The sequence below is a fragment of the Gaeumannomyces tritici genome (assembly GCF_000145635.1).
Source record: "Gaeumannomyces tritici R3-111a-1 unplaced genomic scaffold supercont2.1, whole genome shotgun sequence".
Lineage (NCBI taxonomy): Eukaryota > Fungi > Ascomycota > Sordariomycetes > Magnaporthales > Magnaporthaceae > Gaeumannomyces > Gaeumannomyces tritici.
The window spans coordinates 3,211,940-3,231,859 of NW_008804545.1; the positions used below are offsets into that span (position 1 = coordinate 3,211,940).

Here is a 19,920-nt window from a genome sequence, read left to right on the forward strand (position 1 = left end):
CCGTATTGGATGGGGCTACCCGGTATGTGCACTCCTTCGTGCCAGAGTGCACTGAGGATCGGAGGGTTGGCTTACTAGTATGCGTGGCCTTCTTTTAGAGGCGCGAGGACCCAAGGACCCAAGGCTGTATGTATTCAGGGAGGGAGGGAGGGAGGGTGCTGCAATCAGGTGGATGTTCAGCCATGGGACGAACGACATGGTCCCTGTGCGAGGTTGTGTGCGGCCAACGGCGCGAGCAGCACCAGGAGCAATCAGATGGCGGTTCCAAGCCCCAAGGACAGAAAGGGCAGGTTTGTTTGCCCACATCTAGAGGCGCATGCATGCACGCGTCTAGACGCATTGACATTTTCTCTCAGGGGCTGGCCCAGCCAACCAGAGAATGGGAAAGCAGTTTTCTGGAAAGCCCACAGTAAATGGGGTAACCTTGCAGCTAATATCAAACCGGCCTGCCCACTGGAATCACTTAGCTAGGGGTCATTTCTTTCGACAAGGCCGTTTACGCCGTGGATTCCCCCCAAGTGGACCGGCTCTTGCTGAATCGATAAAGGAGAGACAGGGAGAGAGGGAGAGCCCAAGTACCGACCAGCCAAAAAGCAACGCAGCCGAATCACACGTCAAATAAAGAACACACGCCCAGCTTCCCAATTCAATTTGTCGCAGCAACCTCACCTCACACACATCGAGCGCAGATGGCCATTGCTGCCGCGCCTCAGTCGAGCCACCCGTGACGGCGATCCGTAACCCGGGCCGGAACCGAGAACGGTAACGAACCGAGGTTGGACGCCGAAGATATGGGAAGAGGAAGGGAACAAGGGCCGAGAAACGCCGAAACACAGCAGAGATCTACAGCACCGGAGCAGGCTCGTGGAAGCACCGCCTGAAGGGGCGCTGAATCGCCAGACAGGAAGTTAGCCGGCTTCCTTGGCCTGGCCTCACTCGCTGCCATTCAACCACGCCTCCGCGCTTGCACCAACGTGCAATCTCGCCGCCTCCGAACCAAGCCATACAGGACAGGGCGCCACGCTTCGAGGAGATGTCGCTGAATGGACTGGACGCACCCGAACTCAAGGAAGCCCACGACGCTGCTGCCGCTGAGCCAGGAGGATGGTGCGTATACCCAAGGCCATACTTGGCTTTGATCCATCACACTCCAGTCCTTTTTCTTGGGTCACTTTGCTATCCGCCCTGCTTGCCCTTATTTTTTTGTTGGTCTTTCGAGCTGACGCGATAGACATTGTCTGCTACACAGGTTCATCCTACAATACTCCGGCCGCGATGCCGTCGAGCTCCTCGGCATGGGCAGTGGGGGCATAGTCGAGATCCGGAACGCCATCGCCCAATACGAGGAGCCGTCGCCCCTTTACGGCTTTCTGCGTTATCGTCGACGGAACGTCATCGTCAAGTACCTCCCGGACAATTGCTCTCGACTGGTTCAAGCCCGAGTTAGCGTACACCTGGATTCGGTGTGTGAACGCTTCTCGCCCCATGACACCGTGTTCGAGATTGCCACGGCAAAGGAGTTGAAGGACACACGTTTGTCTGCCGCTTGCTCGCTCCACACAGCGTCCGGATCAATGTCCTCATCCACTAGCTCGCTCCGCCGCCGGCGCCTGATGGAGATCGCGGAGGAGGAGGAAGAGGAACAGCGGGCGACAAAGCGGCAGTCAGTTGGCGCTGCTGGCGGGGATGACCGGCCCAGCTCGCCCGCAGAACCCCCCGTGGCTCTGGACCCATCACTCGCCACATCGCCTGAGGCGTCACAGTTCTCTGGAGCGGCCGAACCACCCGCTTTTGTGGGCGTGCCACGCCCTGCGTCACCTGCCAAGTCGCTCGATGCCAGTGGAAGCGGCTCCTTCCAGGCTGGCCGGTCCGACTACTCGGGATATTCTTCGTCTCCCTTCTCAGCTAGGCCCAAAGTGAAGCTCGGCCCACGACCTTCCCTCGATACGAGCGGCCGGCCTCGAACCGCTGCCGGGAGCACCTTCAGGCCCGTGTCGACAATACCTGTTGGTTTCAAGATGATGTCCAAAACGGGCAAGAAGGACAGACCGCAAGACGCTGACGAAGAGCATGTGGACACTGATGACCTGGACGACCCGACGGAGGAGACGCCCCCTATCTCGTCTCTACAAGGTGGGGAGCTTGCCTCGATGGAGCATCTCCCTTCCCCAGACACCAACAACACACCACCCCCCAGGCCGCGCACCAGTGGTGGGAGATCGACGATCGCCAGTTCTGGCAACAAGGCAGTGCCCTCTTCCGCGGGCAAACCAGGCCCCACAGGGCCCAGCATGATGAGCCCCGAGAAGTCGCGGCTCATGAAGGCGATGCAGCTTAGAGAAAAGAAAAAGAAGGAGCAGGAGGCGCTCATGGCCTTGACTGGTCCGGCGGAAAGTGTCGACGATGGCTCAACGGCAGCCGAAAAGTCGGACGCCGCGCCGCCGCACATGGACGACGACGTTGATGAGCTACCCAGCTTTACCGAATGTCCTCAACAAGGCCGGGCAGCCGAAGAAGGGAAGGACTTGGGGGAGACAGGGGCAGTCGCCGGCGAGGATCAGACACTGCAAAGCTCCAGGGACGAGACGCCGGATGAAAGTTCCTCCCTGCTACTCCCTGACCGATCATCGGTAGATGCGCAGACAGATTCGCATCCTCCGTCTCCTCTGGTCGCGTCTTCCGAGATCGGTAACTCGACCAAAGCCTCTTCTGTGTCCGGGTCCACCGACGAAACGGCGTTGGAGTCCAAGGGCGGCGTCGCCGATTCAACAACCAACTCTGGAGACGAGCGTCCTAGAACCGCGACTCCAGAAACCGCAGATGGTGATACCACGAGCACGGGGCCGCAACAACCGACGCAGGCTGAAGAGATGACTCTAGCAATGCTGGATACCACGGACGTGCGTTGTCCGGATTTGAGTGGGACACATTCCGAGGCTTCCACAAGTGCTACCAGGGGCATTCTTGGGGACACAGCAGACGCTGTCGGGAATGCTGAAAGCGAGCACGTCCCTTGCGCGCCGCCAGGGACCCTGGAAGCGCCGCTGCTGAGGACGCCAACATACGATTTCTCAGGCATGCCACAAGAGGACCAACAACTCAGGGTCACTGCGGAGAGCACCAGAGTCAGCGTACTGGCCGACAGAACATCGACTGGCGACCAGCCTGGGCCTGACACAGGTCCAGAGGCAGACACGGCCCAGGCAGACCTTGAAACAAAGCGACCAGGGCTCCTGCCGGCGGCTGGCGTTGAGCCTATCCAGATCGGGCTTACAGTAGGCGTGACATCTACGGTAGGGGCTACTATCGGCGAGGAGCCGGTACAGGAAATGCACTCGGTAACCCTACCCGAAGCTAGGTCAACGCTCATGTCCAAATCCCCCGTCACGCCTGTCTTTCCCCCGCCAGGTGGCGGCGTCTGCAATGATGGCAGCTCGAGCCCCGTGTTGGATGTATCTGGTTCTGACGGGCCCGGTGCAGCCGTGGCGCCGGCCCGCCACGCGGCCCGCGCCGTGTCAAACCCCATGTCCAATGGACAGTCAGCGGGTGTTAGCGACGCACCGCCGCTGCAGCCACCGGGTAACAGGGCAGCGTCTTCGGGGCCGGCGTTTCTACAGAGGGTGGCGCAGCAGCGACCTGGGTCGTCCTCGTCGGTGGCGTCCGTGTCGGGCAGTGTGGCGGCCAAGAAGTTGGGCGTGGGCAGCAGCATATCACAGCGCATCAAGGCGCTGGAGAAGCTCTCTTCGTCTTCCGGGGGACTTGCGACCCCGAGCAACGTCCCAGAACGGCCGCAGTCGGCCTTCTTTTCGGTGCGGCCGACCAGCGTGCGGGAACCATCGAGATCCCCGTTAGTTGCCGAGCGAGCCAGCTCTCTGCGTGTTGAGAAGCACACGCCATCGGCGCCACAGGCCCAAGACCGAGAGGCCTTGGTAGCAGCCGCGGGGGGCCTGCGCGAACGATCGGGATCCATCTCGAGCAGGCTTTCGGTTTTTGAGGGCGGGAGCGTACCCCGAGGCCGACCAGAGTCGATTCAGGTGACGGCTCGAATCGTGCGAGATCCCCTGCAGTCCCTCCAAAAGGCCGCAGAGCTCCCGCGGGCCGACACCGGAGAGCCCGCTTCTTTGGATCTCAAGCAGTCGTCCCTCGTGGTCGATCATCGCCGACCCACCACAAGCCCGTCGGGTGGAATGCTCGACGTGGCCACAGAGCCGCGCAAGACTACCATCCTTCAGCGCAGGCTTTCGCGGGACCAGCGCAGATCCCAGTCGGCCGAGGATAATGATGGAGCGGCCGTGGACTCCAACAACAACGGCGAGTCTGAAGCCACGACCGAAGACAGTCCACGTCGCCGGTCGTCCCTGACAATTGTCAAAGACTTTATCAAGGATCGCCGCAACTCGGTATGGGACGCCATGTCGCCATCGACCGACAATCTGAGTCTTGGGCCTGGGGCTGTCAGTCCATCTAGGTCGCCCTCCCGTCCCCCGTCGACACACCGCAACTCGGTCTTCCCACGCCGACTCAGCACCTCTAGTCGTCGCTCTTCGATAAGCAAGGACCGTGACGGCGTCGCAACACCGCTCCTCTCGCCCACTCGCACGACCGATACGAGCGGCTCAGGCGACGAATCCATGGGCCGGATAGGGGGCAACGATAGTCAGAAGAAGAACGGCAAGAGTCGGGCCAGCCGCTTCATCAGGCGTCTCTCGAATTCCTTGAGCTCCAGCCGCAAGGTGGTGACACAGACCAGATCTCCCACCGTCACCGAGGAGACCTTCGACGCCGAGGCAGCCCGCGCCATGGCCGGAGCCGCCCAGCAGCAGAAGCAGCCCGTCGTCGTGGCCGATATGGGCGACGTTAATGTCCAGTTCCCAGACAATCTTCTCTGGAAGCGCCGGGCCATGTGTCTCGACTCACAGGGATTCCTGGTCCTCAGCGCAGGACAGACAGCCGCGGCCGCTGGCTCCATCGTCACCAAACGCTACCACCTCAGCGAGTTTAAAGCCCCTTACGCTCCTGAGATGGAGCAGCAAGAACTACCCAACAGTGTCTGCTTGGACTTTGTGGATGGTTCAAGCCTGCAGATCGCGTGCGAGGACCGCGCCGGTCAGGTCACCGCTCTCCAGGGTTTGTCTGCCCCGTTCCCCGATATGCCTGCTGTTTATGATCAATGCTAACCATTGACTGCTCACATCTAGAGCTTCAAGTGGCCCACCAGAACCACACGACGTTCGGGCAGTAGGACCGCCAACCACCCCAGGAACGCTGCAATGTGTGAATGCTAGTTCTGGCTTTTCCCCATCTTTTTTTTCTCTAACTTTTCTCATGTTTTCTATTTAGTCACCTCCCACACACTTCTCATGAACTTCTCCAAACCCTCAATCCCATTTCTCCCTGTATCCCTCTTTCCATTCGTCCCCTCACCGCTGCACCTTTGCTTCCCTTTCGCTGTGCCTCCTCATGCCCCGTTTCTCTCGCTCTCAAAATTCCCTGGCTATTGTTGTGTATCAAGACAAGGCCTATATGAGACCCTGGGCGCGCCGCTGCTGCCATGTTCTGTCCCATTTCCTTCGAAGCACCTCTCCATCTCCATTCACCCTTGACTATTTAACCCACTCTTGCCGGTTCTATCCCTCAATTCCCTTTGTCTTTCAGTAAACAGCCAAGATACCCACAACGTAGCTTGGAGAAGGTCTTGTTTTTCTTTCCTCGGCGGTTTCTTATTTTAACTACAAATGCCCCCACCCTCAACCGACCTTCCCTTTCCTGCTGGGGTTCCTCCTCTCGCCAACTGTCTTATGTGCACTCTCCTCGCGCGTTGCAGTTTCTCTGAAACTGCAGCATCTATTTCAAATCAGATGCTTACGCCGGGCACATCCATATATCGTTCCCCCGTTCGCACGACAAACACATACCCCCACGACCAAGTCTACGCAATACGTAGTCTCAGTCTTCTAATTTTCCCCCTTTTCTTGTCTTTTTTTTTCTCCCCCCTGCCCCGTCTTATTTTATTTTCGGGTCATCACTTGACTTGTTGATTTCCTTTGTATCCCCCCCCTTATCGCCTGATCCCAACAATTCCAACCTTTTCCAACTCACCTTTCCGTTGGCCCCACGCTGAGCGATAATCACCAGGCGCTATTGTCAGGCACCATTACTTCGTGAGCATTTGTCTCGTTGGCAAGGGTGGATTTGTTAGTTTGGTAATTTAGTGCCAGAAAATTAGAATCGAGTCTTCTTTTTTTTTTTCTACCCTCGTTTTACTTTCCACGATCAGGCCCCCCGTTTCTGGTTATTGACGTTCATTTCTGATCCAACGTTTAACCGATGAAGGAGGGGACATATCTGCTCACCCGGGGCGTTGATTCGTAGCCTTCATGTGTCTCATGACCTCTAGGGCGTAGGATAGTGAAATAGCCATAGCAGTGTGGCCCTTTATCATCCTGCCACATAATCAAGACGGAAAGCACCACAGCCTATGACGTGAAAACGTTCAATAGGGTGCAATTGATATCATCACCATATACAAATCACTTGCACACACACGCACACACACACACATACGCCCAGGCGCAAAGTTCGTGTCACAGGTTTTCCCACCCTTCATTCGTGGGTATCGTATATATCAAATTAGGTAGAGATGGAGAGACGTGTGGAAAAAGGGAAAAAGAAACTGGGCGCGGGCCGAAAAACACGCTAATGGCAACTCGGGCTTCACTAGTAGCCGCTCCCTTCGGCGGCTGGGAACTGATCCATAGCCATGTACTCCAACAGATCGATGCCGCCCACATTAACACCCTCGGCGGTCATGGCAACGGCCGAGTCTCCCATGTTCTGGAAAAATGCAGGTCCGGTTGGGAGGTACCACATTTCATTGCTCGAGTTATTCCATTCGGACGGGTCGCCGAATAGGTTGTCGGGCATACTGCCATGATGGTGCTCGATGCCGGCGCTCGCTGCCGGCGTAGACGGCCCGCCAAAGGCGGATCCGCTCGGGTAGAGGCTTCCAGTGCTAAATTCAAAGGGTGTTGCTGATATATTCACGGGCGTCCCGCACCGTTCAGCCGGGGCTGCTGTTCCAGGTCCGGCTCCAGCGCCGGGTCCTCCTGCGCCAGCCGATCCGAGCCCGGTCGCTGCTGCTGCTGCCGCTGCCGCCGCCGTGGAGAGCGATGCTAGTGTCCCTGAACCGTTGGGCCGCAGCCATTGCTCCGAGGCCGCGCCGTCCGGGCCCACGTGGTGACGCCACTGGTCGTTGGCGGCAGTCGATGCGGCCGCGCCGGCAACATTATGGTCTGTGCCGTGAGCATGTGACTGCTGCGGCTGCGGGCTAGGGCGAGCGGCCGACGAAGCACCCGAGGCCGGCTGAGCGCTGCCTCCGGGCCCGGTGGCCGGGGCGTGGATAAACCTATTGCGCAGACGGCTCGTCAGGGACTCGAGAAGATCGGCAAAACGCTTCCCCAGGTGCACGTCGTCGACGACGCAGTTGCGCAGGGCGTCGACGGTGCGGTCCATCAGCCCGATGGATAGCTCTACGTCTGAGCGCGGGGCACCAAGGGCGAAGGTCTTGAGCAGGAACATGGCGCCGCTGATGATGCGGAAGTAGGTGCGGACGGGTGCGTGCTTCAGGTAGTCGTTGGGCAGGAGGCCGTCGACCACGGTGCGCAGCAGATTGCGGCTGCCGTCCACCACCTCCTTGACGTACTCCTGGTCGGCGACGCCGAAGCCGCCGAGGCTGCCGAGAGGAAGCTTTCCAAAGTAGTTCTGGGTCTGGGGCGACAGCTGCTCGGCGCCGGCTGTGGTTGCTTGGCCGGCGTGGTTGGTGCAGCGCTCGACAACGGCCTGTAGCGATAACGAGTTGACGTAAATGCGCACGTACTCGTACTCGATGGTCAAGATATGACGAATGTAGGGCGGCAGGCGGAAGCGCTCAAACTGGCGCCACCAGTCGCCCAGCATGGGCTGGAACTCCTGGAGCAGGGCTATGTAGCGGCCGCTCTGGATGATGTCGGTCGTGTGCTTGCGCGAGCGGAAGAGCTTCTCGTTGCCGACGAACATGGCGTTGCTGATGCCCGCCCAGCAGTGGATGATCTGGTCGTCTAGCTCCAGGTCTGGTATGTAGTTGAAGCCGCCCGAGAGCGAGGACAGGCTGGTGCCGGGCGTGGCGACGCCCTCGACCGACGCTGGCCGCCGCCGCGCCGCCACCACGGGGTCCGACTTGCGCAGGTTTTCGGGCACCATATTGGTCCAGCCGAGCCGCCCGGCCAGCTGGCTCAGGTATATGAGCAGCAGCCGCTTGATGCGGTGCGCCCGCAGCCGGTACGTCTCTTCCTCATACTCGGGCCGCGTGATGGCCCCGGCCGCCAGCAGCTCATCGATGTCGTCGAACACGCCCAGCTCATACGCGAGGCCCATAGCCGTGCTCAGCAGCATCCAGCACATACGATCGCTGCGCCACGCAGGCTCAAGCCAGCTCTCGATACGCTTGCCGCCCACGCCTGCCGCCGGCCGACCGCCTGCTCCCACCCCCACTCCCGCCGAGGCGTCGGGTTCTGTCGCCGGGTCCGCCAGGCCTCCCACCCCATCGTAGACAGATGGCAGCAGCAACTCGTCGATGGCCTCGGCCGGCGGGAAGTGCAGTGCCCGTGGGTGCCACTCAGTCAGGATCATAAGCGACTCGATGGTGCCCAGCGTGCGCAGGCTGCCCTTGCGAAGCCCCCTCCAGGGCGCTGTGCTAGACGTCTGGCTCTCGTCCAGGGGCCCGGGGCCCCCGGAGCCGCAGAAGCCACCGCCAAAGGCCTCCTGCCCCCACACGACTCGCTCGATCATGCCGCGGAGATAGGTCCACAACTGCTCGTGGATCGCGTGCGAGCGACAGTGCCCGCCCGTGCCCGGCATCCGGCGGTAGCGCGACGCGATGGTCAGCAGCGCCACCGTCAGGATTGGCTCCTCCGTCAGCAGCGTCAGGTGGGCGGCTGCGTTGCTAAAGGTCGGCGGCGATATGGGCGTCAAGGGGGAGAGATATTTATAGTAGCTGTGACGCAGATGGCGGAAGTTGGCAGTCGCGGCGGAGGTTAGTAGAAAATCGAAAAACGCACGATGCACCTCCAGAGAGCCGGATGTGACTTGGGTGATGGATACTCACTAGTCGATGTAGTCGACAGCCTCCTGGGCCGTAAACCAGCCGGCCCGTACGAAACGAAACCGCGCCCATGCCTTGAGCGCCTCGGCGTAGCCGGGGTCGCTGCCCGAGTCGCGCTTGGCCGTCAGCTGCGGGTCGATGGGCTCGGTAGTCTCGCCGTCGGCCCGGCGTGCTGCCTGCTTGGAGCGACGCCGGCGATGCTGATCACGCAAGTGCGACTGGTCGCCGTCGTCATTGTCCTCGTGAAGCCTGGATTGGCTGCGCGCCGTGGCAGAGCGACCCGATTCCGGCTGGGGAACTAGGAAGCTCACCGAGGGCGGTGGCCCGGCCCTCTGGGGGCGCATGTCCATGCCCGCATCGCCATGCCTGTGCGGGCTACTTGTATTGTTTCGTAAATCGAGGTCACATGGTTAGCTTCGGTTGCTCGTCCCGCGGGGCAGACTCGGCAGAGTAAACACACCTGTCGGTTGCGGCCTTGTACAGCAGATCGAGCGCGTCGTGAGGTCCATACACCTCGCGTCGCATAACGGACCGCGCCTCTAGGTTTTCCAGTGGCGTGTTGGGCTCGTCAGCCGGGCTGCCGACGAACCCGCGTTCTGTTGAGGAGCGGCCCAGGCCGCTGCTACCGCGGTCGATGGCCGGCAGAGAGTCGCTACGGGGTCTGGGTAGCGGCTGGGAGCGGCCATGCGAGCCGCCAGGGGTAAGCGGTGCATCCGAGTAGAGCCTGTGGTCTAGTGGCGGTGGCGAGGCCGCGGCGCGGCGCTTGCGGCCGTTGCGGACCACGTAGTCGTCCTCAGCTCCCGACAGCGTCTCATCGTCGGCCTTGCGCTTGCGGCGGGTAGCGCTGAAAAAGCATTCCTTGCTCTCGCGGCGACAGCGCACGCAGGGGGGATCATGGGGGTTGTCGACACTGCCAAGATCGCAGCGCACCTTGCGCCGACGGCACGGGATGCAGGCCTGGTAGACGCGTCGGTGTTGGGGCAGCTGCGACGCCGCAGCGGTGGGCACCGTGGCCGCCGACGATGCCGAAGAGAGGGCCGAGGGAGGGGGCAGAGGCGGCGGCTGCAGTGGTGACTGCCGCTGGCGGGCGGCGGCGCTGGGGGCTGCTGGGGAGGGCGATGCCGAGGCCGAGGCGGGACGCGGAGAGTCAGCCGCGGGACGCGCGGTGGGTGGGTTGGGGGAGCGGTCGGCATGGTCAGGGCCGCGCGCGGCTTCGCCGGCGTACTGGGCCATGGGTGCAGAGCCTGGACAGGCGGCTCAATCGCCAGCGGGACGAACAGCGCGATTCAAAAAGTGCCGACGAGGCGAGTCGCCAGCCTCGGTTTGCGACGGTTTATTCGGGCGGACCGTTGCGAAGAAGCGTTCGCTTTGCGAGGGGTGGCGGTGGGGTCTCGGCCCAACTTTCGGCTGCCAGCAAGTGGAGAGACTTGACTCCATGGCATCCGGGCTGCCACCCTGCTTGCCTGGGCACGCTCAGCTGGAAGACCCCCCGTATTGGGACCCCCCATATGTGTTCCCCCACGAACAAATGCAGTGACCTTCTTCCACGCCGCTGAAAGTATCCAAGGCTTACGACATACAACTTGAGGACAGGAACCTCCGCGAATCCATTACCAAAGCTTCGAGTTCAAAGCACATCGCAGTTACTTCCAGTGGCTCAAGCACCAAATGGGGCTTTTGATATTCAGCAAAGATGAACGCTCGATTGAATAGGCGAAATAAAACCAAAAACTTACCAAAGGAGAATGAAAATAAAGGATAAGAACAGAGAGAACCTGAGATGACAAAAACAAAAACTCTTGCAGTGCTAAGCCATGCTCTTGCACGCCGCGCTTGACTGAGAATCCGAGCTCCCCGCAGTGTTCGCGCCAAACTTGGAAATCTGTCGGTCCCTCCGCCACGACTCGGGGCGGCGTCTCTAAGACCCAACCTGAACGCCGTCGCAAATGCGATGTAACCAGTTGCTCCCTGCCCAACCAACGTGCTCGCTCCCTGTCCTCAGCGACAAGAGTGCCCTATGAATCCCTCGCAAGCCTGCGGGGACTTCGCTCCTGATAGCTCTGCCACACACTCGGCGCAACGAGAGACATCTCCCTCTTGCCGCCGCCGCCGCCGCCGCCGTTGCCGCCGTATACTTACTACTTCAAGCGGTGGCCTTGGTCCGTCGTTGCCTAGCGGGCCGGTTAGCCTCCAACAAGTGCTGCGACGAATGAGACAAAGAAATGTACCAGGGGGACAACATACTATGAAATCCCACAGCATCTTGGTAAGCACATCTGGCATCGTATACAGATCAACCGAGAACTCGCCAGCTGCAGGGCGCAAAGAAAACTCTGTCAGCGACCACGGAGAGCACATGTATATGGTCCAGTGCCATCATTAGCCCCCGGGGACCAAACCCGGACTGATGGGAGGGGAGGGGGGCCTGAAGCGGAACGCACCGTCAACGTTATTCAAGACATATGTGTCGTCCGACTTGTGGTCGTGAATCATCTGAATGACGTGTATCAGATCGTCCTCGTTCAGCTTTGTAACCGCCCCCGCCAGCTTTTCCAGATCCCATGGCTTCTTCTTCTTGCTGCCATCCTGGCCCTTGCGGGCCTTGCGGTCGTCGTCGGTCGGGAGCGGGCCCGAGTCGCGCAGCAGCGCTTGCAGCGCCTGCGAAGGGTTCCTGAACGTGAGGGTTTTGACCACATCGTACGTGGGCTTGGCGAAGTTTAGGTCGTGCACCACCGTCTGCTTGCCCCCCTTCTCTGTCGTGTAGAGATCGATGGTCATTTCGAACTCGCCCCAGCCTTCGTTGCTGCACCTGAACGGGGGCTCGTGGAAAGCTGTGGTTATAGTTTGCGTCCGTGTTCCACGTTAGCATGGGCCCTCGGCCGCGCATAACAGGGCGGAGGCGAGTTTGCGACGCGACGTACTCTGCGTGGGGTTTTCGAACGACGGGTGCAGGTTGTAGACAACCTTGGTGAAGCATTTGGCTGGGAGACGCTTCCCGCTGGGGTCGAGAAGATAGACCTCGACCGACCATTCTTTCATTGGAAACCCCTCCATTTGAGGGGGTTTGTTGCTAGGAATGCCCCCACGCCAGGTCAGCGAAACGCCTTGCTCCGCCCGCCAGGCCACGAAGAGACGCACATGTTATGCTGCTCGGTAACGAGCTTGATCTCGCGCTGTCAAGATGTCAAAAGCAACCATACGACGTTAGCGCCACCGCATACACAATCCGCGCGTGGACCTGCTCCAAATCGCCAGGCTCGCCCCTTCTTACCTCGACAATCATCGTGTCCTGTAGACGCTTCCGGCGCCGCTCACTGCCAAAAGGCTCCTCAGGGCGGCTGCAGGAATTCCAACCGGGTCGCAGAAGACTCGCGGGATGTGTGGCAGATCTGGAGTGTCGTTGGTATGAATGCCGTGGAGCTGGGCTGGTCCTACAACAAAGCTAGGTAGTTAACTCTGGTCGTGTCGAGTTCATGGGTTGTCGCGCGTTGGTGCCACACGCAAACAAACCCGGCATGTGGCTGGGCGATCCCCACTTTCACAAAAGGTCAGACCCACAACAGTGAGGCGACAAACGAACCTCTTCGACCCAAAGTGAGACCGCATTTTTCCCAAACAAGGAGAAGGTCCAAAGCCCTTTGGTATTACGTTTACAGCGAGTAAAGCCAGTTGGTGCTTATAAACGGAGCTGGGGTTCTTACTTGGCATTTATGCAAAATTAAAGACTTCTTTGTCGTAGATGGCGGATTGGTCCTACATAACGAGTAGGAAACATTAATAGATAGAGGTATAGAAAAATAATAATCAAAATAAAAATAAAGCGTAAGAAAGAGCCTTTTTGTGTGTTGGTCGGCTCTATTTTGGATTTCAACGACCGCTCGAGCTCTATATAAACCACTGTTTACGAACGGCCCCCTCGGATGTAGTAGCGATCGGACGCCAAAGATATACATCAGGACGCCCCATGGCATGCAAATTGCGAGGGAGCCCTCCCGCCTGGGGGTGTGCTGTCGCCGGGTGCGTGATGCGGTGTGGTCAGGGATGCTCCTCGTTCCAGGCCTTGAACCAATCGAGCGATTCCGGATTTGCGACACTCTGGCTGAGCTTGTTCCTGATGTCGACGCCGGATATGATTTGTTTGACCGCGACCTCGATCCTACCAGACTCGGGAGATATCGTCAGTAAAAAAAGACCACACTTGACAGGCAATAGGCTCAGGGTAGAATCCAATCCTCCCGCACGGCGCAAAACTCACTTTTTGCCGTTGCTCGTCTTTGGGATTCCACCTTTGCATTCGTCCACAAAGTTTGGCACGTGCCTGGGGCTCAGCTCGCTGCGGACCACACCACGTATCCTGGCCGCGAGCTGGTCGTCAAACAGGCACCCCTGAGCCATGGTGACGAAGAGGCAGACCGACTCGTCCTTGTCGCCGGGCCGGCGGCGACCGACGCAGAGGGCGTCCTCCACCTCGGCCGCGAAGAACTTGGCGAGGATGTTGTATATCTCGGCCGAGCCGAACCGGACCCCGGCCGGCTTGAGGACGCCGTCGGACCTGCCCAGCATCACGAGGCCGCCCGAGCCGGCGACGGCGCGCACAAAGTCGCCGTGGTGCCAGATGGCGGGGGGGCCGGGGAAGCGCGAGAAGTAGGCCTGGCGGTACTTGGCCTCGCCATCAGGCCCGAAGAAGGTCAGCGGCTGGCATGGGAAGGGGACCGTGCAGACGAGGTCGCCCGGCTCGCCGGGGGAGACGGGGTCCGGCCGGTCCGGCGGCGCGGCCGAGTCGACGACCCCGACGGCCATGCCCAGGCCGGCGCACTGCACTTCGCCCGCCCGCACGGGGAGCAGGGGACAGGGCGCGCCGAAGAGGGAGACGATGTCGGTGCCGCCGGTGATGGAGGCGAGGTGTACGCTGGACGGGAAGGCCTCGTAGACAAAGGCGAACGTCGAGGGGGGCAGCGGGGCCGCGGTCGAGTAGATGGCCTCGAGTGAGGAAAGATCGAGATCGTCGTGCTGCACGGGCAGGACCTTATTGGCCTCCAGGGTGGTGAGGTAGGCGGCTGAGGTCCCGAAATGCGTGACCTTGAGAGATGACAGGAGCTTGGGGAGAGACAGATAGCCGTGAGGCTTGAATGGCGATCCCGTGTACAAGACCACCGTGGCCCCCAGGGCAAGGGCAGAGATGCTCCAGTGCCACATCATCCAGGAGGTCGTCGCTACGTCACGGCATGAGAGTCAGTGGGCGTGGCTGGGTTTGGTTCCCGACCCGTGCGTAGCAAGGTAGGGAGGGGGATTGTTGACCATGCAGGAGGCGGGGGTAGATGGTGTCATGGATCCGGCATGGCAGCCGCCCACTCACTGTAGTAAAAGAGCCGTGACGCACGGCCCATAGAGCAATGCAAAAGGAGCTCCTTCTTGTGCTGGATGAGGGTGCCGAGCGCGGTGTGCACGATGGCCTTTGGCAAGCCCGTGGTGCCGCTGCTGTACAGTATGTAGAGGGGGTGATCCGCGGGAAGCTGGTCGAAGCGCAGCTCGGCGTCGGGCGGGGCGGCGGCGAGGAAGGCGGCAAAGTCGTCGGCGCGGACGTCCGGCAGCGAGCGGAGCCCGGTCAGGTCCGGACCAACGCCAGCGGAGTCCCCGGCAATGACGACGACGAGGGCAAGCCCGTGTTCGCGCAGCGCGGTGGCGATCTCGAGGGTTTTGACGGAGCTCGGCCACGTCTTGCCGTTGTACATCATGGCGTCGTCGGCGAAGAGGACCCTGGGCCTGACCTGACGCAGGCGGTCGAGCACGGCGCTCACGCCGTTATCGGGGCTGATGCTGGTCCACAGGGCGCCGACGGAGGCGGCGGCCAGCATGGCGGCGAGGGCCTCGATGTGGTTGGAGACGAAGCCGGCCACCACGTCGCCGCTGGCGAGACCGGCGGCGCGGAGTGAGGCAGAGCAGCGGCGGACCATGTCGCGCAGCTCGGCCCACGTCGTCTCCCTGCAGCCCGTCTCGGTGGCCGTTACGGCGGCCGTGGTGGACTCGGGGTCGAGCCCGGAGGCCTTGGGCGGGAAGAGCATGTTCTCGGCAAAGTTCAGCCGGGCGCCGGCGAAGAAGACGGGTCGCGGGAACATGGGTGCGTCGTCTGGCAGCACAACGTCATAGCCCCTAGATGCCGTGATGCCCACATATTGCCAGACTTCCGCCCAGAACGCGGCCGGGCACTTGACGGACCACTGGTGTAGCTGGGCATAGTCGCCCAGCGCCAGCGAGTGTCGTCTGTTGACGTGCTGGAGAAAGGCGAACATGCTGGTGGACTGGGGGTCCGCATGCTTCCAGAGATCAGCCCCGACTGGGGCAGAGCCAGCCGACATGTCAGGCTACAGGGCACGTTTGTTTCTCTCTTTTCTTTTGTTGTTGTTAGATTGACCTCTGCCTCTTCCTTTCTTCTTTTTCCTCTTCTCGTCTAGCCTCGGCCCAGCTGTTGGCCGGCAGCCTGAGTGGTTGTTGATGGTGAATGATGTGCTCTTAGAACCGTTGGGGAGCCCGCTATGGAGGGGCAGTGTGCGTGCCCTCGTCGATATAAAAACGAGTCTACATTGCCCAAGTCTACTACGCTAGGCCAATGCACCTGGGCCTCTCTCCACGGAGTGACCGGCCACGCACGGCACAGACCTCCCGCGGCCGGACCGAGCCCAGTAGCAAGCCGAGGGCCGCGTCAATTCCATTCCGCCCTCGGCCTTGAATGCTGGACTACTGCACGATGTTTACTGGCTACCACCGGCATTGCGAGCGATCTTCGAGCTGAGAAGTATTTGACGTGGGCAGAGTGGGCAGAGTGGGCTGTGGGGCACCGGTCAGAGCCTTTCCATTGTCAAGGTGCCAGGTGGGACTGCCGTCTTTTTTTGTGGAGGGGTGTGGATTGGGGTAGGAGAGAAGATGAACGATCGAAATAAAAATAAAAATAAACGCGGTAGCGAACGAAATACAACAACCGGGCCCCCCCCCTTTGATATCAGGGCTCTGTGTCTAGGGCTGTTGACGGCAGCCCAGTGGAGAATACGCGCCAACAGCAGCAGAAATTTCAGGACCAGCAAAAATATAGAAAATGGTCCTTTTTCCCCTCCCCCTCCCATTTTGCCCCAGTCCACGTTCCAGAGAATAAATGAATCCTGCAATGCGCGCCTGGCGCCTGCCTCGGCATCGCATCCACAACCTCATCCCAAATGAGCCTTGGGCAGGGGAGCCCCTGGTTGGGTACTTGCACAATGACGGCTCACAGCAGGTTAATTTCCCACTGCGGCCAGCGTGTCGGTCACCGCGAGAGCATTCCACTCCCGTCAATCATCCTCCCCTACTCTGTCCATCCCCTCTGACACTCTCCCTGCTGATATCAAATGTTTGAGACTTCAATTAGAAATTCGCCTCATCATTCTGTATTAATATACAAGGCCCTTCCGCCACCATCACCTTTTGTCCTCCTCTCCTTCGTGTTGTGACCACGACAACGACAACTCCTCAGATTGGGACAGCCCTGCCTGTTTCCACTGATCCGCCACCTCCGATTTGACACTTCCAGAGGTGTCTGCCCCCACAATTTGGTTCCTGGATCCGCGCAACCGAGTTAGGATCGACCGATAAGAGTGGAGTGCTTACCACGGCTGAAAAGGGGCTGGCAGGGGACAGCCGGCAGAGACGGTCAGGAAAAAAAAACGGCAAGAAGAGAAAGAGAGGGAGCAGGAAAGTTGTTCTGATCCCTCAGCGTGACGCTGTGCACCTCCAGAGCCTTCAGCATCGCCCAGGGATAAGCCCCCGATCAGGGGACGCGCCTCTCTCAGGTGGACTTCGTCTCTCTCCACCACCAGCCAATTTGATCCCTCCGGATCTGGTTGCAGCTCCAGCTCGCGGCTGCCGCAGCTCCTCCACGTCACATCGCCCTCCCGACCACAATCTCTCGGATCGCACCCTAAGGAGGTCCTTCGGCGTCCATAGCATATAGTTGCTCTGCTTGCTCTGGACCTCTGGATCTCCCAGTATCTGCTTGCAAGAATCATTTCTAATGTCCTGTTTTGGTGAGTGCCCACGGCCTCGTTGACCGCATCTGTCACCGCCCCGAATGCTTCCTCTCTGCGCTCTCGCGACAATTGACAGCTGCTGACTGACGGCGCTATGGTAGCATAAACTCCCGTCCTCGTCTTTGCGTCAACCGGCACGGTCCACTCCTAGACCACCCTCGCGGGCGCCTCCGCCTGTCGACCCTCGTGCCCGCTGGTCTGCCGCCCCAGCTCCTCGACTCCCTGTTTCCGCTCGCCTCTTCCCTGGAGCAATGCCCCGAAAGCTACTCGCGAATCCCTTTTCCACCACCGCCAGCATGCCGCAGGACAGAAAGTCCTCACAGCCCAAAGGCAATCGCTTTACCCAGCTCTTTGCCGCCAGGGCCAAGGAGCCGTCATCCGCCCAGCAGGCCCTTTCTCTGGCCATGCAAAACCAGCAGCAGCAGCAGCAGCAGGCGAACAGCCCTTCGCCCCAGCTCAACGGAGCTCCGTATTCCCTTCCCACTATCTCGCTCTCAGGCGTAGCTAGTCCCGGGGAGCCCGGCCCCGATGCGTCGTCCACAACGCTTTTTCAACCCGCCCACGGGACCGAGTCTCGTCGCCGGCAGCGGGCAGATGCTGAGTTCGGGCCCCTCGTCTCGCCCACCCACCGCTATGTTAGCAAGCACCAGGGCGAACCGCTCGAGCCGCCCGTCCTTGATGAGCCGCCCTACTACTTCGTTCTTACCACCTACATCAGCTACCTTATCCTCATTCTGGTCGGCCACATTCGCGACTTCTTTGGCAAGCGGCTCGGTAACCAGAAGCACTATGCCTCCCTCAAGGCCGCCAATGGCTATGCTCCGCTGAACGACGACTTCGATAACTTCTACGTCCGGCGCCTCAAGTTGCGCCTGGACGATTGCTTCGCCCGCCCCACCACCGGCGTTCCCGGCCGCTTCATCACTCTCATGGACCGCAAGTCGGACGACTTCAACCGCACGTACAGGTTCAGCGGTACCCTCACCGAGACCCTCAACATGAGCTCCTATAACTACCTGGGCTTCGCGCAGTCCGAAGGCCCGTGTGCCGACGCCGTCGAGGAATGCGTCAAGCGTTATGGTCTCAGCTTCTGCAGCCCCCGGGTCGACGCCGGCACCTCGGACCTTATGCTCGAGGTGGAGCGCGAGGTGGCCCAATTTGTAGGCAAGCCCGCGGCCATGGTCTTCTCCATGGGTTTCGTCACCAACGCCAGCTCCTTCCCTGCTCTCGTCTCCAAGGGGTGCCTGATCCTGTCGGACGAGCTGAACCACGCCTCTATCCGCATTGGCGCACGTGTCTCGGGCGCCGTGATCCAGTCCTTCAGGCACAATGACATGGACGATCTGGAGCGGAAGCTGCGTGACGCAATCTCCCAGGGACAGCCCCGCACTCATCGCCCGTGGAAGAAGATCCTGGTTGCCGTCGAGGGTCTGTACTCGATGGAGGGTACCATGTGCGACCTGCCGGGCATCATCGAGCTGAAGAAAAAGTACAAGTTCTACCTCTTCGTCGACGAGGCGCACAGCGTTGGGGCCTTGGGCCCACGTGGCCGTGGCGTGTGCGACTACTTTGGCATCGACCCGTCAGAGGTGGACATCCTGATGGGCACTCTCACAAAGTCGTTTGGCGCCAACGGCGGCTACGTCGCGGCCGAGAGGCGCATCATCGACAAGCTCAGATTCCTAAACAACGCCACCCTTCTCGGCGAGTCGCCCACGCCATGCGTTCTGATGCAGATCCTGGCGTCTCTCAAACTTATTACGGGCGAGCTGGCGCCCGGCCAGGGTGAGGAGAGACTGCAGCGCATCGCCTTCAACTCGCGGTATCTCCGTCTGGGACTCAAGCGCCTTGGATTCATCATATATGGCCACGACGACTCCCCCATCATCCCCCTTCTGCTGTACCACCCCGGGAAGATGCCCGCCTTCAGCCACGAGATGCTCAAGAGGAAGATCTCCATCGTGATCGTCGGTTATCCCGCAACCCCCTTGATCAGCTCGCGCGCGCGCTTCTGCGTCTCGGCGGCTCACAACAAGGATGACCTGGACCGTCTCCTTGCTGCATGTGACGAAATCGGCGACATTCTTCAGCTCAAGTTCTCAACAGGTATCGCTGGAGGGCTCGACCCTCTGCCGGAAGGTGTAACGCCCGAGACCGAGAGCCAGTGGCGGAAAGCCAATGGTCTTGAGGGCGTCATCAACCCTCCGCGATGGAGGCTTGAGGATGTCATCGCCCGCGGGGTCAGCGACGCCCAGGAGCGGCTGCGCTAACGGTTGGCCATTCCTCGAGCAGCCCCTCGCTGTGCCGTGGTGGCATGGTGATGGCTCGAACAGTCAGCCTATGCAGCGGCCGCATTTCCACAATGCGCACATCCTGGGTTTCTGGCCCAGTCCCTACACTGCCTAGAGCCAATCCCAACTATCCAAACAAATCTACCGTGGTGTCTATGGTCGATCTTAGGACCCTGATACAGTCACTTCCGTCACTGGCGTGGCTTTCTTTTTATCTCATCACCCCACCGTTTAAGTCCCATAGGACTTGGTTCCCGGATGGGCAGGCGAACCGGTATAGAGGAGCAACCATGCGGCTTATAAAAGGGAGCTCTGCGGGTCGCTCTCTTTGATAGCTAGACCAAAGAGCTTTCAAACAATATATCTTAATTCCACACAGCTTACCCAAACTGTCCCTATGGACAAAGTCGTCGTAACAGCAGCTCCCATCCTC

General features: G+C 60.1%; 5 protein-coding genes across 5 annotated transcripts; 2 read left to right on the plus strand and 3 right to left on the minus strand.

Moving 5' to 3' along the window:
* The first annotated feature begins 370 nt into the window (after positions 1 to 370).
* On the plus strand, positions 371 to 6,524 carry GGTG_01005 (hypothetical protein). Its single transcript, XM_009218761.1, has 3 exons — positions 371 to 1,107; positions 1,250 to 5,127; positions 5,199 to 6,524. Exons 1-3 carry the CDS (start codon positions 1,034 to 1,036, stop codon positions 5,240 to 5,242), a joined length of 3,996 nt encoding a protein of 1,331 aa, XP_009217025.1. The 5' UTR covers positions 371 to 1,033; the 3' UTR covers positions 5,243 to 6,524.
* Positions 6,459 to 10,534, minus strand: GGTG_01006 (hypothetical protein). Its single transcript, XM_009218762.1, has 3 exons — positions 9,600 to 10,534; positions 9,143 to 9,514; positions 6,459 to 9,031 (listed from the first exon to the last, which is right to left on the minus strand). Exons 1-3 carry the CDS (start codon positions 10,370 to 10,372, stop codon positions 6,718 to 6,720), a joined length of 3,459 nt encoding a protein of 1,152 aa, XP_009217026.1. The 5' UTR covers positions 10,373 to 10,534; the 3' UTR covers positions 6,459 to 6,717.
* A 274-nt stretch (positions 10,535 to 10,808) lies between these two features.
* On the minus strand, positions 10,809 to 12,665 carry GGTG_01007 (transcription initiation factor TFIID subunit 14). Its single transcript, XM_009218763.1, has 6 exons — positions 12,411 to 12,665; positions 12,278 to 12,312; positions 12,061 to 12,209; positions 11,581 to 11,970; positions 11,384 to 11,451; positions 10,809 to 11,310 (listed from the first exon to the last, which is right to left on the minus strand). The coding sequence occupies exons 1-6, from the start codon at positions 12,420 to 12,422 to the stop codon at positions 11,278 to 11,280; spliced, it is 687 nt and encodes a 228-aa protein (XP_009217027.1). The 5' UTR covers positions 12,423 to 12,665; the 3' UTR covers positions 10,809 to 11,277.
* A 119-nt stretch (positions 12,666 to 12,784) lies between these two features.
* On the minus strand, positions 12,785 to 16,205 carry GGTG_01008 (acetoacetate-CoA ligase). The gene is made up of 3 exons (XM_009218764.1): positions 14,496 to 16,205; positions 13,395 to 14,352; positions 12,785 to 13,295 (listed from the first exon to the last, which is right to left on the minus strand). The coding sequence occupies exons 1-3, from the start codon at positions 15,493 to 15,495 to the stop codon at positions 13,175 to 13,177; spliced, it is 2,079 nt and encodes a 692-aa protein (XP_009217028.1). The 5' UTR covers positions 15,496 to 16,205; the 3' UTR covers positions 12,785 to 13,174.
* GGTG_01009 (serine palmitoyltransferase 2) lies at positions 16,170 to 19,905 on the plus strand. Its single transcript, XM_009218765.1, has 2 exons — positions 16,170 to 17,193; positions 17,298 to 19,905. The coding sequence occupies exon 2, from the start codon at positions 17,448 to 17,450 to the stop codon at positions 19,464 to 19,466; it is 2,019 nt and encodes a 672-aa protein (XP_009217029.1). The 5' UTR covers positions 16,170 to 17,193; positions 17,298 to 17,447; the 3' UTR covers positions 19,467 to 19,905.
* Positions 19,906 to 19,920: the final 15 nt, after the last annotated feature.